Here is a 14,100-nt window from a genome sequence, read left to right as displayed (position 1 = left end):
TCTCTCTCTCTGTCTGTGTCTGTGTGTGTGTGTGTGTGTGTGTATATCAGGGAATTTAGACTGCAAGCTCCAATGGGGCAGGGACTGATGTGAATTAGTTCTCTGTACAGCGCTGCGGAATTAGTGGCGCTATGTAAATAAATGGTGATGATAATGATCATGATGATAAATCCTCTGCACTGTACAATCCTTATTATATTGTATGCTAGATCAGGGTTTCCCAAACCCAGTCCTCAGGACTCCCCAACAGTGCAGGTTTTCCGGATCACATGTGACATAATTAGGACCACCTGTGGATCTGTTACAATGTGTCAGTCAGTAATGATTACACCTGTGCTCCAGCAAGGAGATATGGAAAACCTGCACTGTTGGGGAGCCCTGAGGACTGGGTTTGGGAAACCCTGTGCTAGATGCAATTCCAACTATCCATTATTATTATCTGGGCTTTCTAACTTGTTATCTATTGAAAGGGAGCATTAAAAACATGCAGATAAATTATGTTATTATAAGTAAGTTAATAAAGCATACCATGATGGGAATTGTAGTCTACATTGTCTACCTAGGGCCTGATTCATTAAGGATCTTAACTGAAGAAACTTCTTATTTCAGTCTCCTGGACAAAACCATGTTACAATGCAAGGGGTGCAAATTAGTATTCTGTTTTGCACATAAGTTGAATTCTGTCTGTTTTTTCATGTAGCACACAAATATCAACTTTAAATTTCAGTGTACAAATAAGCTATCAAGTATTTGTGTGCTACATGAAAAAACAGTCAGCATTTAACTTATGTGCAAAACAGAATACTAATTTGCACCCCTTGCATTGTAACATGGTTCTGTCCAGGAGACTGAAATAAGAAGTTTCTTAAGTTAAGATCCTTAATGAATCAGGCCCCTAGTTTGCACTGTACACCAACCTCCTAACTTTCCCGATCTCGGTGGCACAGTCCCAAATGAAAGAGTTTGAAAGGGGTGGAGCTGACACAGAAGCTGGTGGGATTTCACCAAAAGGTGGGTGTATTTGGCTGGATTGGGGTGTGTTTTGGGTAGATCTAGGTGGGGCTTGAAAAATGTTGTGAGGTATGCCATACATGATGTGCTCAGCCCCAAATTCTGTTGCAATGTTGGCACCTATGCTGATCTGCAAGATCTACACATAGAACAATGATGTAATTTTATCATTCTACAACAGCAGAGTAACATGAGTTGATACAATGTAATTCATTTGTTTTCCTGCCAAGGTGAATGTTCCGGAAGCTCCAACAGACACATTGTTACATTTGATAGACTTAATTTTAAACTCATCAGCAACTGTTCCTATGTGTTATTCAATGACAAGGAGAAAAATATCGAAGTGATACTGCAGAATGGTGAATGTAAATCATTGGAGCATCAGACCTGCATGGACTCCATACAAGTGAAGTACGACCAAGATACAATAAAGCTTTCACATAATATGCAGGTAAGTTACATCTGCTTTATTGTCTTTTCATGTTCAATTTACCCTATGTCATGACGTCTGCAAGTTATTTGTCATGAGATAAGATACAAGATGAGTTGCTCAGGTTTAAATGTCTTCACAATTTGATTAATATATACATTTCCTTTGCAATTTTTTTTTTTAATACGAAATTAGGTTCCATTCACAGACTCTGCAGAGTTGGTCTTTGTTAAATTTATTCAAGGATTCAGACACACACACTATGCGTAGTGATTTGTCGGGTCTGCAGACCTCAATATCCACGCAGCTCCACTGCCTCCCTAATACACTGTAATGGGCTATATTTGATAGTGATATGTTCCAATATAATCTGGTAGCACATATAGAACATTACAGTGTATCAGGGGGTTGGGCACATTTAATAGAAAGTGGGTCTGCAGACCCGTCAAACCAAATGAAATGTACTCAGGCTGTGAGCTGAACTCTGTGCAATGTCTGTATCTCGCTTAATCAGCACTGGAATTAATACATCGATAAATATAAATAAGGAATTACCTTATCTTTGTTAATCATAAGTGGGCGAAGATAATAATTATCACTAGAGAACCCCGTTATACAGTTCTATTAATCTTATATTTTATTTTATTTTATTGTTTCCTTTGTGACACTTGACCTTTACATTTCAAAATGATAAATTAGGTAGGTGTATAGATTTTGTATTTTGCAACTTTCTGAAACAGCAAATCTAAATTAAACCAAAATAAACACGTTAATGTGTTTGCCTTTATGAGAAGGCTAGAAAATATATAGCAGTTTTAATAGGTAATGTCAGGAATTAGATAACATTAAAATTATATGCCTAATGTCAACATTATAATTAGAGATGCTCAGGCTAGGTTCCCCGAGAACCGAACATACCCCAACTTAGCAGATCCGAGTACTGAGCCGAGCCCTCTCGCGATTTTTGGATTCCTTTTTAAGATCCAACATATATTCCAAGGACAATTCCATCTTGCACCATTTTTCTTTTCTGTCACTGCTGTGTGGCAATGTGTCCTAGATGTGCTAGGAACTGCCGTGTGTTTGTGTCATTGCTCTGTCGCTTACCATCCAGCCAGGTCGCTGCAGTATTTGTGCGAAAGTGTATAAAAATAATATTGTGATCTGTGATGTGGTCAAAATTGACTGCAAGTGACTAGAAATTAGTGTTATTGAGGTTAATAATAATGTAGGAACAAAAAAAGAGCAAAATGATGTGATTTTAGCATATTTTAGGATTTTCTCTAAAAAAAAATCCAAAACCAAAACCAAAAAACACGAGGGCGGTTTTGCCAAGACCAAAACACGAAGCTAATCCAGATCCAAAACTAAAACCAAAAACCAGTTCAAGGGGGGTCAGTGAGCATCTCTAATTATAATGTGAAATGAAACAAATGAGGCCATTCTTGGCATTTTGTAGACTTATTTTTATTGAATTTCATGTGTTACAATATGCTGAAATATTGATTTTACAAATAAAGTAAATTTTATTAATTTTCATATATTTAAGTGTAGTTGTGTACAATTACACACATTTACACTAGGTGAGTGCAGTAATTGACAAGCCCTTTTAAATGGGACCTGTTATCTATGCAAGGTGAAGGCATCAATCGTGTAAGCTCAATCGGTATGTAGCTTATCCATTTCATAGAAGTCAGTCACATCCATGTTTATTCATGAGGTACTGGTTCCTAATGAGTTGAGTTGCATTCTCATGAGCATTAGTTTATAAAAATATTTAGATTCAGTGTAGAGAAAAAAATCATATTATTATTTTATCTTCCCTTAAATGTCACAACAGCTGTAGAACAACCATTCTTATATGTTGTCCCTATTTTGGTCCATCAGTAGTGACACAAAAAGAAGTTTGTGGGTTGTGGCTCTAACAACCAATCAAAATCTAGCTGCCATCTTCCAAGTGCAGTTTTGAAAATGAAAGCAGGCATCTGATTGGTTGCTATGGGCAACACTATTATTTTTCCTTTACACTCATTTCCACGACAAGTGTTGTTCTCCCATTATATAACGTTTTGAGGCTCTGTGGTTAGAAGACGCAGCGCCCAATATAATATAAAGCTTGGTGACTCCTCAGCGACCTCTGGCAGGCTGACTCCAGAGTGTGAGTAATCGCCAATGAATGATGGAGCCTTGCAAAAAAATATCTCAAACTGCCAGAATATAACGCCTTAGAAAACGCTAAGGAAAACATTGCTGTACAACTGCAGCTCAGATTAAATGGATTATGGCCAGTTTCTGCAAGTACCCGTACACTTCCATTTGTTCTTTGTGACTTGGTTTACAAGTATGTTGCGTTTTGGGCTTTTGTAACGTTGGTGATTTAAGCTTGTAATGAAAAATGTGATCCTCAAAATAGTGAAAGGAGTTTCTCTGTCAAAACCATTTCTTTATTTTTATACTGTATTAATGTAAACAAACATTCTATTTCCAGCACTAGATTGTTTTTAGAATTTGTTTTTTTCATTCAGACTTCCATCAAGTCAATAAATCGGTTCCCAATAATCAATGAGTAATCAATAATTCCAGGACGGAGACTGCTCTAGTGTTTTGACCACCTCACAGGTCACAATATTATTTTCATACACTTTCAAACAAAGACTGCAGCGACCTGGCTGGATACTAAGCAACAGAGCCACAAACACACGGCAGTTCCTAGCACATCTAGGACACATTGCTACATAGCAGTGTCAGTAAAGAAAAGTGGTGCAAGATGGAATTGTCCTTGGATCATGAAACCAGTTATGGTTCATTTGATCCCTCCACCCGTTCCTTGGATAACTGTGGTAATTCTACAGCTAATACATGGCAACGAGCACCCCCGGGATGCGTGCTTTTATCAGACACCCACCAATCCAGGGTGCCAGACAATACACTAAAGAGCCATTGTAATTCATAGCAAAAAGCAAGTTCATCACTGAGCTTCGAATCAGCCCCAATTCCCAAAGAATTATAATATAGTTAGGTACCTTTGACGTAAAGTACAAATTACAAACACTTTGTGCAATACTGATGAAACAGCAGCAAAGTGGAAGGTAATACATATACACGTCTATTTAGACATCCATGCTTACATTACTTCTACAAGCAACGTTGTTCTTTGTTAAAACTGTTGTCTTTATACCTTTCAAAAAAATTCTCTGCCATTCTTTGTATATTGATAGTTACAGGTCTTTATTTCTTGACCAAGGTGAATGGTGTCTTTTTACATTTTTGTTTCCCTGACTTACAAACACTATGCACTTTAACATAGGCTTTACCAGATGACGTAGAGGGATTACCATCATCATGACTGGTGCCAGCAGCTACTTGGTGCTCCTGCTCTTCTATGTACTGCTGTGAATCCATTTTGATAACACAGTACAATGTGACTGCAAATTCAGGAGACCAAGCCTGCCAGCCCTAGTATTTGTATTTCAGCAATGACAATTAGCAATGGAGCAATGGAGCTCTCCTCTTTGTGTGTTACCTATAGAGCACAGTACAATGTGACTGCAGATTTACACCAAGACTGCCAGCCCTATTATTTGTATTTCAGCAATGACAATTAGCAATGGAGCAATGGAGCTCTCCTCTTTGTGTGTTGCCTATATAACACAGTACAATGTGACTGCAGATTCACACCAAGACTGCCAGCCCTATTATTTGTATTTCAGCAATGACAATTAGCAATGGAGCTCTCCTCTTTGTGTGTTACCTATATAACACAGGGCAATGTGACTGCAGATTCACACCAAGACTGCCAGCCCTATTATTTGTATTTCAGCAATGACAATTAGCAATGGAGCTCTCCTCTTTGTGTGTTACCTATATAACACAGGGCAATGTGACTGCAGATTCACACCAAGACTGCCAGCCCTATTAATTGTATTTCAGCAATGACAATGGGGCAGGGACTGATGTGAATAAGTTCTCTGTACAGCGCTGCGGAATTAGTGGCGCTATATAAATAAATAGATGATGATGATCTTTTAATATTTACATAAATATCCTCTCTCATTTAACATATTGTCTTATTCAATAATGTGTGACAGCTCGTAACCTTAAAGCTGATATCAATGCTATCAACACCTGTACACTCTTTGTCTCGAACAGTAGAGTTTTTTCAACAAGTTTTCTAGAAGTTATTACAATTCTGCCTTTATTTATTACACAAAATGTTACAGTAGGACATAGTTCAACTAGCTATCGTAAAGAGGAAATAACCTCAGTGTGTCTTGACGGCATCCATTCTGTTATGTCCACTGCCTGTGGTTAAGCTAGTAACTAATTTCTGCTTTACTTAAATATATTAATGTGATATAACTGTGTGTATTACAAAAAAAAAGGCAACTAATTATAACACAAATTTTGCCTAGAAAGCCATGTGATTTTTTGGGAATGTTGTCAAACGTGGTGTTGTAACCCCTTAAAAATACCTGTGAATTAAAATGTTATTTACAAAACAAATGGTGGCAGCTCGCATATTTGCTGACACAATGTTATTCATTTCAAAATGTGTCATTAACTGAATGCAGAAGCAATGTGTCCACTGTACTCTTTTCTTCCTGACAGTAAATTTTTTTGATGCTTGGTTTTTCGACTTTTAAATGGAAGCTATTTAAAGCTATATTTGTTATCTTTAAAAAAAACGTTCATGCTTTGAATGTTGCATTGCAGGTGTGACTTGATTAAAAAACAACAAATAACATTATGGGGTATATTTACTAAACTGCGAGTTTGAAAAAGTGGAGATGTTGCCTATAGCAACCAATCACATTCTAACTGTCATTTTGTAGAGTGCACTGAATAAATGACATCTAGAATCTGAATGGTTGCTATAGGCAACATCTCCACTTTTTCAAACCCGCAGTTTAGTAAATCTAGCCCTATAGGTCTCATCATGACACTTTTCTGATTCTTAGTAAACGGCTAGACTGCATTCTCAGGAATAACAATGCCACAACAAAATGGCTGCCTCCGCAGAGTGCAGACAAAGAGCATACTTTAAAAAAAAACACAAAAAATTTAATTTTTGTGTGTTTTGGTGGTGTTCACTAACTTATGACAAAATAAAATTACTTCCCAATTTAGGAGGGACAGTCTCGATTTGAGGGCTCTGTCCCACCACCTCGGTGGGAGGAAAGGAGAATATGGGAACGTCAAGCTAAGAAGGCACAGCCCCAGGTGTATGGTCACACACCCATTGTCATGTGACCAAACCACTTTATGACATGTCACACCCCTTGTCCCGATTGAAGAAGAGGCAAGGTTCGGATGCATGCAGCCAATCAAAAATAGACCAATAAAGGCAACGATCTGACTGGTTGATATGAATTACAGGCCATTAATCCAATTTACATAGTATTCAGCTGCTAGCTAAAGTTATAGAAACCGTATTATTAAATTAATAGGAATCTGTGTGTAATGACAAAGTATTTTGTATTGTTTCCACTGATATTCTGCAATTTACTCTATGCCCTGTTTGTTTTCATTCTTTCCAGGTCTCTGTTAATGGAAAATTAGTTCCGGTCCCATTTCACAGCAACATATTTAATGTAGATGTTTATGGATCTGTCATACACGAGATCAGGATACATAAACTGGAATTTGTTTTATCATTTACACCAACAAACAATGAATTTATACTCCAGCTCAACCCACATGTTTTCTCTTCAAAAACATCAGGACTTTGCGGTAAGTTTGCAGAAGTTTTTCAAGGGCATATAATATTACAAATGGATAATCTAGGACTTGTACCTTTATGGATAAAGATTAGCAATTTGATCACAATTTAATAATTTTTTTTTTCAAGTGGGGATGCCCCAGATCTGACTATATGTCAGATTACAGCAATATTAAAATGGTGTGCAAACGAAAATACAATATGGCTTCTCGGTGCTTAAACTGACCTTTTTGCACGTTCAAATGCAACATTTTTTGGAAAGAGGGGTCCGTTTGTAGAGCAGAGGATAGCCAAGCTCAGTGGTAGAAACTAGGTAGTTTTCATGAGCCATGCAAGTGGCCCTTGGTCCTGCATAGGGGCCAAATACCCATTTTGTAGAGTCACTTTTTCAGATCTGAGTACAGCATGAAATGTTCTCACAATGTAAGCAGGGGCATAACCTATGATTGGATAGACATCACAATCCAATCATTGAATAACCTGCTACAAAAACTATCAAAGGGGGCCACAAAGTGGAAAATACATTGATCGTGATCCTGTTTGGGGCTTTCTGTTGCTCACCACTGATTCTGGTGGTCCATGCAAGAGATGAGCAGAGATGTGCAGAATCCTACAGTTAATATTTTTAGCGCAAATCCAAATCCATTAGTATTCTGTCAAACTAATCTAAACCCTCATATCCCTGTGATTTACTTGTGCAAAGTTTACCCTCCCTGGACTTAATTTTATATACAAATTTGCCTTTTGGGATTTGATTAATGGATTTGGAACACCTCTAGTATTAGTCACCTGACACCAAGGCCGGTCCTCCACTGTGGGACACCTGAATATTAGATTTACTGTGATTTTTTTAATTTTTTTAACACAGGTATATGTGACCAAAACCCAATGAATGACTTCACGCTCAGGGATGGCTCAGTTACAACAGACAGCAGTATATTCATAAAACAATGGACTCTAACCGACAGTTCCGGGAGGACGTGTGAAACGAAACTGGATGATGTTTGTTCCCAAGCTCCGAGTCCCAAATGCAAGGTCCTGCTTTCCAAAACATTCGAGGACTGTCACTCCAAAGTTCAACCCAGTACGTTCTTTACGCTGTGCGAAGAGAACAGCTGCCACGGGCAAGATTTCTGCAGCACTCTTGCGAGTTACAGTCACCATTGCAGAATTTACGGAGTATGTGTAGATTGGAGGACACTAGATTTGTGCCGTGAGTATAAAATATTTTACCTATCATCTGGATTCCATTATTGGGTAAAACAAGCCAGGAACTATAGCAGATAGCAACAAGAATAAGTCAATGTACTTGTCATTTGTAAAGATGTAAATAATATAGCATTCCATCCTCTTCCCCCAACCGGCCCACAGTTGATCGAATATACATCTATCCTTTTTGGATTTGATGGGCAGCACGGTGGCTAAGTGCTTAGCACTTCTGCCTTATAGCCCTGGGGTCATGAATTTAATTCCCGACCATGGCCTTATCTGTGAGGAGTTTGTATGTTCTCCCCGTGTTTACGTGGGTTTCCTCCGGGTGCTCCGGTTTCCTTCCACACTCCAAAAACATACTAGTAGGATAATTGGCTGCTATTAAATTGACCCTAGCCTGTGGCTGTGTGTGTGTGTTAGGGAATTTAGACTGTAAGCTCCAGTGGAGCAGGGACTGATGTGAGTGAGTTCTCTGTACAGCGCTGCGGAATTAGTGGCGCTATATAAATGATGATGATGATGATGATGGTTAGGTTAAAATTAGTATAATAGCATCTCCCTAGCTTAGAACAAGCCATGTCATGCTCTAAAAACCCAAAGGGTCTGGCTGAAAGGATACAATGTGAATGACATTATCCTACTCAGTATATACCGTATTCACTTTAATTATTTTTGTTAGGCTGTCTCTAGAGCTCTTTACATTGTGATCAGCACAGCTTATCCTGCACTGAGGAGTCCAAACAAGGTAGAAACAGGCTCATGCTTAACTGGACAAATAGTTGGCTCAACGGGCTGCCGTGCAAATAGCATTACCTAGAAGGTTGTTCTTTTTTTGTAGTGGCTTATTTGCATATTATTCATAGGGAGTGTTTGTTAAAAATACCCTCAGCTCATGCTTTCGGTATGATTATTATTGCATGTTGATTTTTAGTGTATAATAATTAGACTTTTGTACATTTGTATCAGAAAATTCTATGGCTGTGACTATAGCTACCAGCAAACATTGGCTTGGTTAAATCAGCGATGTAATGATGTTTAATTATAATAATAAAGTATAGCCTTCACATAAAATTATTAGTTTAATCATTAGTATAATTACTCCATATTACCAGCTCCCAAATAGTGGATAATTTGCACAGTATCCAGGCTTGTGGTACCCCAGTCTTAAATGTAGGAGAGCATGGTGTTATTGGACTTTGGTTAATAATTCTAATAAGATAATGCTTTATACTTTTTTAATATTACTCCTTTTTTTCCCAAAGTTGCATAAAGTTCAAAATTTCAGCGGTCAGAGCCACCATGAATAAATATCCCACTATAGATTTATTGTTAAACAGGCTGCAGTATGTCTTAGCAGTAGCTCACCTTTATAAATCAAGTTAAACATTAATACAATGATATATTTATGTTTTACAAACATTTAGCCATAACTAACTTCAACACAGAGCAATCGAACATAAATAACTTCTTACTGATGAGTTTTCCTGAACAAATGATATATTTGGGATTTTTCATACCATACATTAAGATTAATGTATGTCAGGGTAGAGCAGAGAATTATGTGTCATGGAAAATAAATTTGCTGTCAGTGTAACGTGACCTTACATAAGGTCTACCAGAAGTACAAATTTATGAAAACATTTCTTAGTTAAATACATGTAATTTACTTGAGTCTTTATTTCTGTTTCTTACCACGCTAATAAATATATTAGCATAAAGACCTGTGAATATCTGAACTAATGACATAATTAAAGGAACTGTAACCTAAAGACTTTCTTAGCTGGTTGGTGCATAGCCTGCAGTAATGCATCTGATAGACATAGTCTCTGCTAGTTAGCTTCTGTAATGATCTACGAGTACTGGAGGGAGGGATTAGCGCATAGCTAGGAATAGCAGCCACCTCCTTATTGGAGGAGTACGAGTACTGTAGCACCGCGCATTTTATGAGTCTAGTGAACCTGTGTACAAGATTAGTGCTTGTGCCGCATCCGGCATCCTCATATGTGATAAAGGGAGATAGGGGAACATATCTGACAAAAGAACAGTGAGTGTATGTGATAAAAGGAGAAGGGTTGGGGAGCATATGTGATAAAGGGAGAGTGAGCGTATGTGATAAAGGGAGAAGGGTTGGGGAGCATATGTGATAAAGGGAAAATGGGAAAGGTATATGAGTCATATGATTTCCATATATTCTCCCCCACCATTTTCTCCATGTTACCTGTGCACTAAGTCACCCCCCACCCCCCAGGTTCCTAATTACTGTGGGCTCTGGTTTTCACAGTAACTTCCAATTGGAAATTCTCATCAATTGTAAATTTTACATACAGAATTTTCTGTATTTTGGTTTTCATTTAGGTTTCAGCAAGTACACTCAAAACAGAGTAATTAGCACTGTATAATGGTGATTATTATAATATTATCATCTTAATCGTGATAAAAGGACTACGGAAAGCTAATTTCTACTAAGATTTCTGTTTGTTCAGCCAACACCTACTGATAGTGAGACCTAAAGCTCATCTCTTGTATGACGTAATACATTTGCCTGCACAAGCTGCAATATCCTGAGCAAACAACCAATGGATTAGTATAATAATTGTCCTCTCTTCTGTAACAAATAACTGGTTGACATTTAAAGAGGAGCAGCAAACACTTGTTGATGAGAAATGCCCAGCGGGTGAGAATCAGACACTAGCGGCAGCATGGCAAGATTTCCCTGACATTAAGCCCTATATGCGAGAAGATCCTCTGGTTCTTTTACTCAATGGGTTTAAGTGATGCATTGGGTTCTCAATGGGCATAAGTGATGCATTGGGTTCTCAATGGGCATAAGTGATGCATTGGGTTCTCAATGGGCATAAGTGATGCATTGGGTTCTCAATGGGCATAAGTGATGCATTGGGTCAGTGATAATGGACGATCTGTAACTATACATAATATCTGTAGACCTTTTGTTCATTTGTTGATTTTACCAAATGAAGTCTAGGGCTCCCAAGCTCTATAGAGACGCTAATGTTATATAGGTATTTATATCTAGTTTTCCATGGCGCAAAGTTTAGTAATACGTTGGATAATTGGGATGCCATGGTAGGGATAATGATCAACACTTGATGCAATGTATATTCAGACCAGTAGAGATGCAGGACACCAAACAACTGTGGGATACGTCTAGTTCGGACACTTTGATCCCAAATTGAAATGTAATAGGAAAAGGGCAGGTTGGCCTCTGTGTAGGGGCTATGTAGTACAGAGGTAACAAGCCGTTTAGAGCTGGCCTGTCCAACCTGCGGCCCTCCAGGTGTTGTGAAACTACAAGTCCCAGCATGCCCTTCCAGCTATCAACTGGTTGTCTACCAGCAAAGCATGCTGGGGCTTGTAGTTTCACAAACAGCTGGAGGGCCGCAGGTTGAACAGGCCTGATTTTGAGGTAGGACTCCACAAAAAGAAAAGTGGGGTGGATAATTTGCAAGAATGTCCATGTTTTCACATAATTTACAGTAGCTTAATTACTGGATTGCTAATTTGTTTTAATTAGTCTTCTCGTCTTTGCTTTTATCTTGCACTGATGCACACACACACAGACACACACACACACACACACACACACACACACACAGTGTTAGCTGCTGGATATATACTACGGGTCGATTTATCAAACCTTCTATTATGAAAAATTGGAACTGTTGCCGATAGCAACCAATCAGTTTCTAACTATCAGCTTCTAGCATGTATTAGAATCTGATTGGTTGCTTTGGACAACAACTCCATATTCACTTTTTTAGAAGCTTCAGTAAATCTATCCCCTAGTCTTATCCCAAATTGTGCACGAAATGTAAAATCTGGGATAAGAGATCTTCACACAAATTCTGCAAAAACAAAAGCTTTTAAATAAGGTTTTGGGACTGGTATGTACCTGAAAGCGTATATGACAAATACACATATTACAACTGAGATGTATTGGGTATTAGGTACAAGACGGTATGTATTATTGATATTTGTTAATAACATGTTATTAGGTAAGGAGACGTTCTGCACACATTATGCATCATCCTAGAATGGTAAATGAAAGTGCCCCCCCCTCGGAGATTATATTTATTATGTACATAGTAGACACTGTCTGCTGAAGTTTCCATCGCCTCATATAATGCAGTATATTTCCAGCTTTCTCCCCCTGCATGTTCCAACCAGAGTCACCCATATTACAAGCAGAGTCACCTCCTTTGAAATGAATGCGGTCTGTCTGATTGAAGGGATAAGTGCACCTGATGCCATCCATCTGCATTGTGGGAAGCTCTGCTTCATCCCCATATAAACCCAGCCAGTCTCGTAGCAATGGCCATGTCTCTGCACGTATCTGCTTTATGCAGAGCAGAGATAATTAGTGCAGGTCTACAAGTCACATCGTCTTCTGTTTCACCCAGCTTTCTGATTTCACATGAATTTGTTCATTCATAGATAAGTTCCGAGACTTATACCTTTTGGAATGTTGGAATAAAGTCCATGAAGAGTTAATATCAGCATGTAAGGTGATAGATTTCAGCGAGCTGTACATAATTTTATCTCCCTATCTGTACAATTGTCTAAATTATTTAACTTGAGGTTTGTGAAACCAAAGAGCGGTCAGTGGCGGATTCAGAGGGGGGTGATTGGAGCAACCCGCCCCTTGGCAGCACACTAAATACCTTTGCCTTGTGGCCGAGAGGTCCAATCAAAGCGAATGAGTTGGCGGGGCCCAACAATCAGGGCAAAGGAGGGACGTGGCTGTGCTAATCCCCCCCCCCCCCCCAAAAAAAAATGGTCTGCCCTGGGTGTATGCCTTTATATTAATGAAATGTGTATAAAAGTGAATAAAATAGTTTGAGAAAGTACTGCCAGGACAATTAACACCACTGTGTATGTGAAAACAAAAAATAGGCACTCTAAAACAGCCATATACAATACTATGTGTCAGCATATCCATAAGTAGGTCATTTTGCACACAATATAGCTGAAGGTTTTAATTGTGACATCCTGGATACGCTTGTTACACAGGCTAGGGATTCACTTGCAGGAGATTCCTTGACATTAACTGGTGAGCTTAGCTCAATATTGTGCACTATATCTCCGATTTATGTATATGCTGACACACAGTGATTTATATACTGCGTTAGAGCACAGGACTACCTTTTTTGGAAAATATTTGCTTGAGATGGAGATAGCAGAAGAAGGACTGCAGTGCTACATGTACAGTCACGGCCAAAAGTTTTGAGAATGACACAAGTATTGGTTTTCACAAAGTTTGCTGCTTCAGTGTTTTAAGACCTTTTTGTCAGATGTTGCTATGGTATACTGATGTAAAATTACAAATATTTCATAAGTGTCAATGGCTTTTATTGACAATTACATTAAGTTTATGCAAAGAGTCAATATTTGCAGTGTTGACCCTTCTTTCTGAAGACCTCTGCGTTTCGCCCTGACATGCTGTCAATCAGCTTCTCGGCCACATACTGGCTGATGGCAGCCCATTCTTGCTTGGAGTTTGTCATAATTTGTTGGGTTTTGTTTGTCCACCCGCCTCTTGAGAATTGACCACAAGTTCTCAATGGGATAAAGTTCTGGGGAGTTTCCTGGCCATGGACCCAAAATTTAGATGTTTTGATCCCCGAGCCACTTAGTTATCACTTTTGCCTTATGGCAAAAGTGATAACTATCTAAGTGGATAACTATGCTGGAAAAGACATTGTTCGTCACC

The 14,100-nt window shown here is 38.5% G+C and overlaps 1 protein-coding gene across 1 annotated transcript in view; it reads left to right on the top strand.

Moving 5' to 3' along the window:
- The window catches only part of VWF (von Willebrand factor), a 154,245-nt gene that overhangs the window by 91,325 nt on the left and 48,820 nt on the right, over positions 1-14,100 (top strand). The window contains exons 35-37 of the mRNA XM_075210225.1: positions 1,242-1,462; positions 6,979-7,171; positions 8,029-8,373. Of these exons, the coding sequence (XP_075066326.1) occupies positions 1,242-1,462; positions 6,979-7,171; positions 8,029-8,373 (759 nt within the window). The remainder of the gene's footprint in view (positions 1-1,241; positions 1,463-6,978; positions 7,172-8,028; positions 8,374-14,100) is intronic.

Source organism: Mixophyes fleayi, chromosome 4, assembly GCF_038048845.1.
Source record: "Mixophyes fleayi isolate aMixFle1 chromosome 4, aMixFle1.hap1, whole genome shotgun sequence".
Classification (NCBI taxonomy): Eukaryota; Metazoa; Chordata; class Amphibia; order Anura; family Limnodynastidae; genus Mixophyes; species Mixophyes fleayi.
The sequence above is the reverse complement of the archived record's forward strand: the minus strand, read 5'-3'. Positions and strand labels throughout refer to the sequence as shown.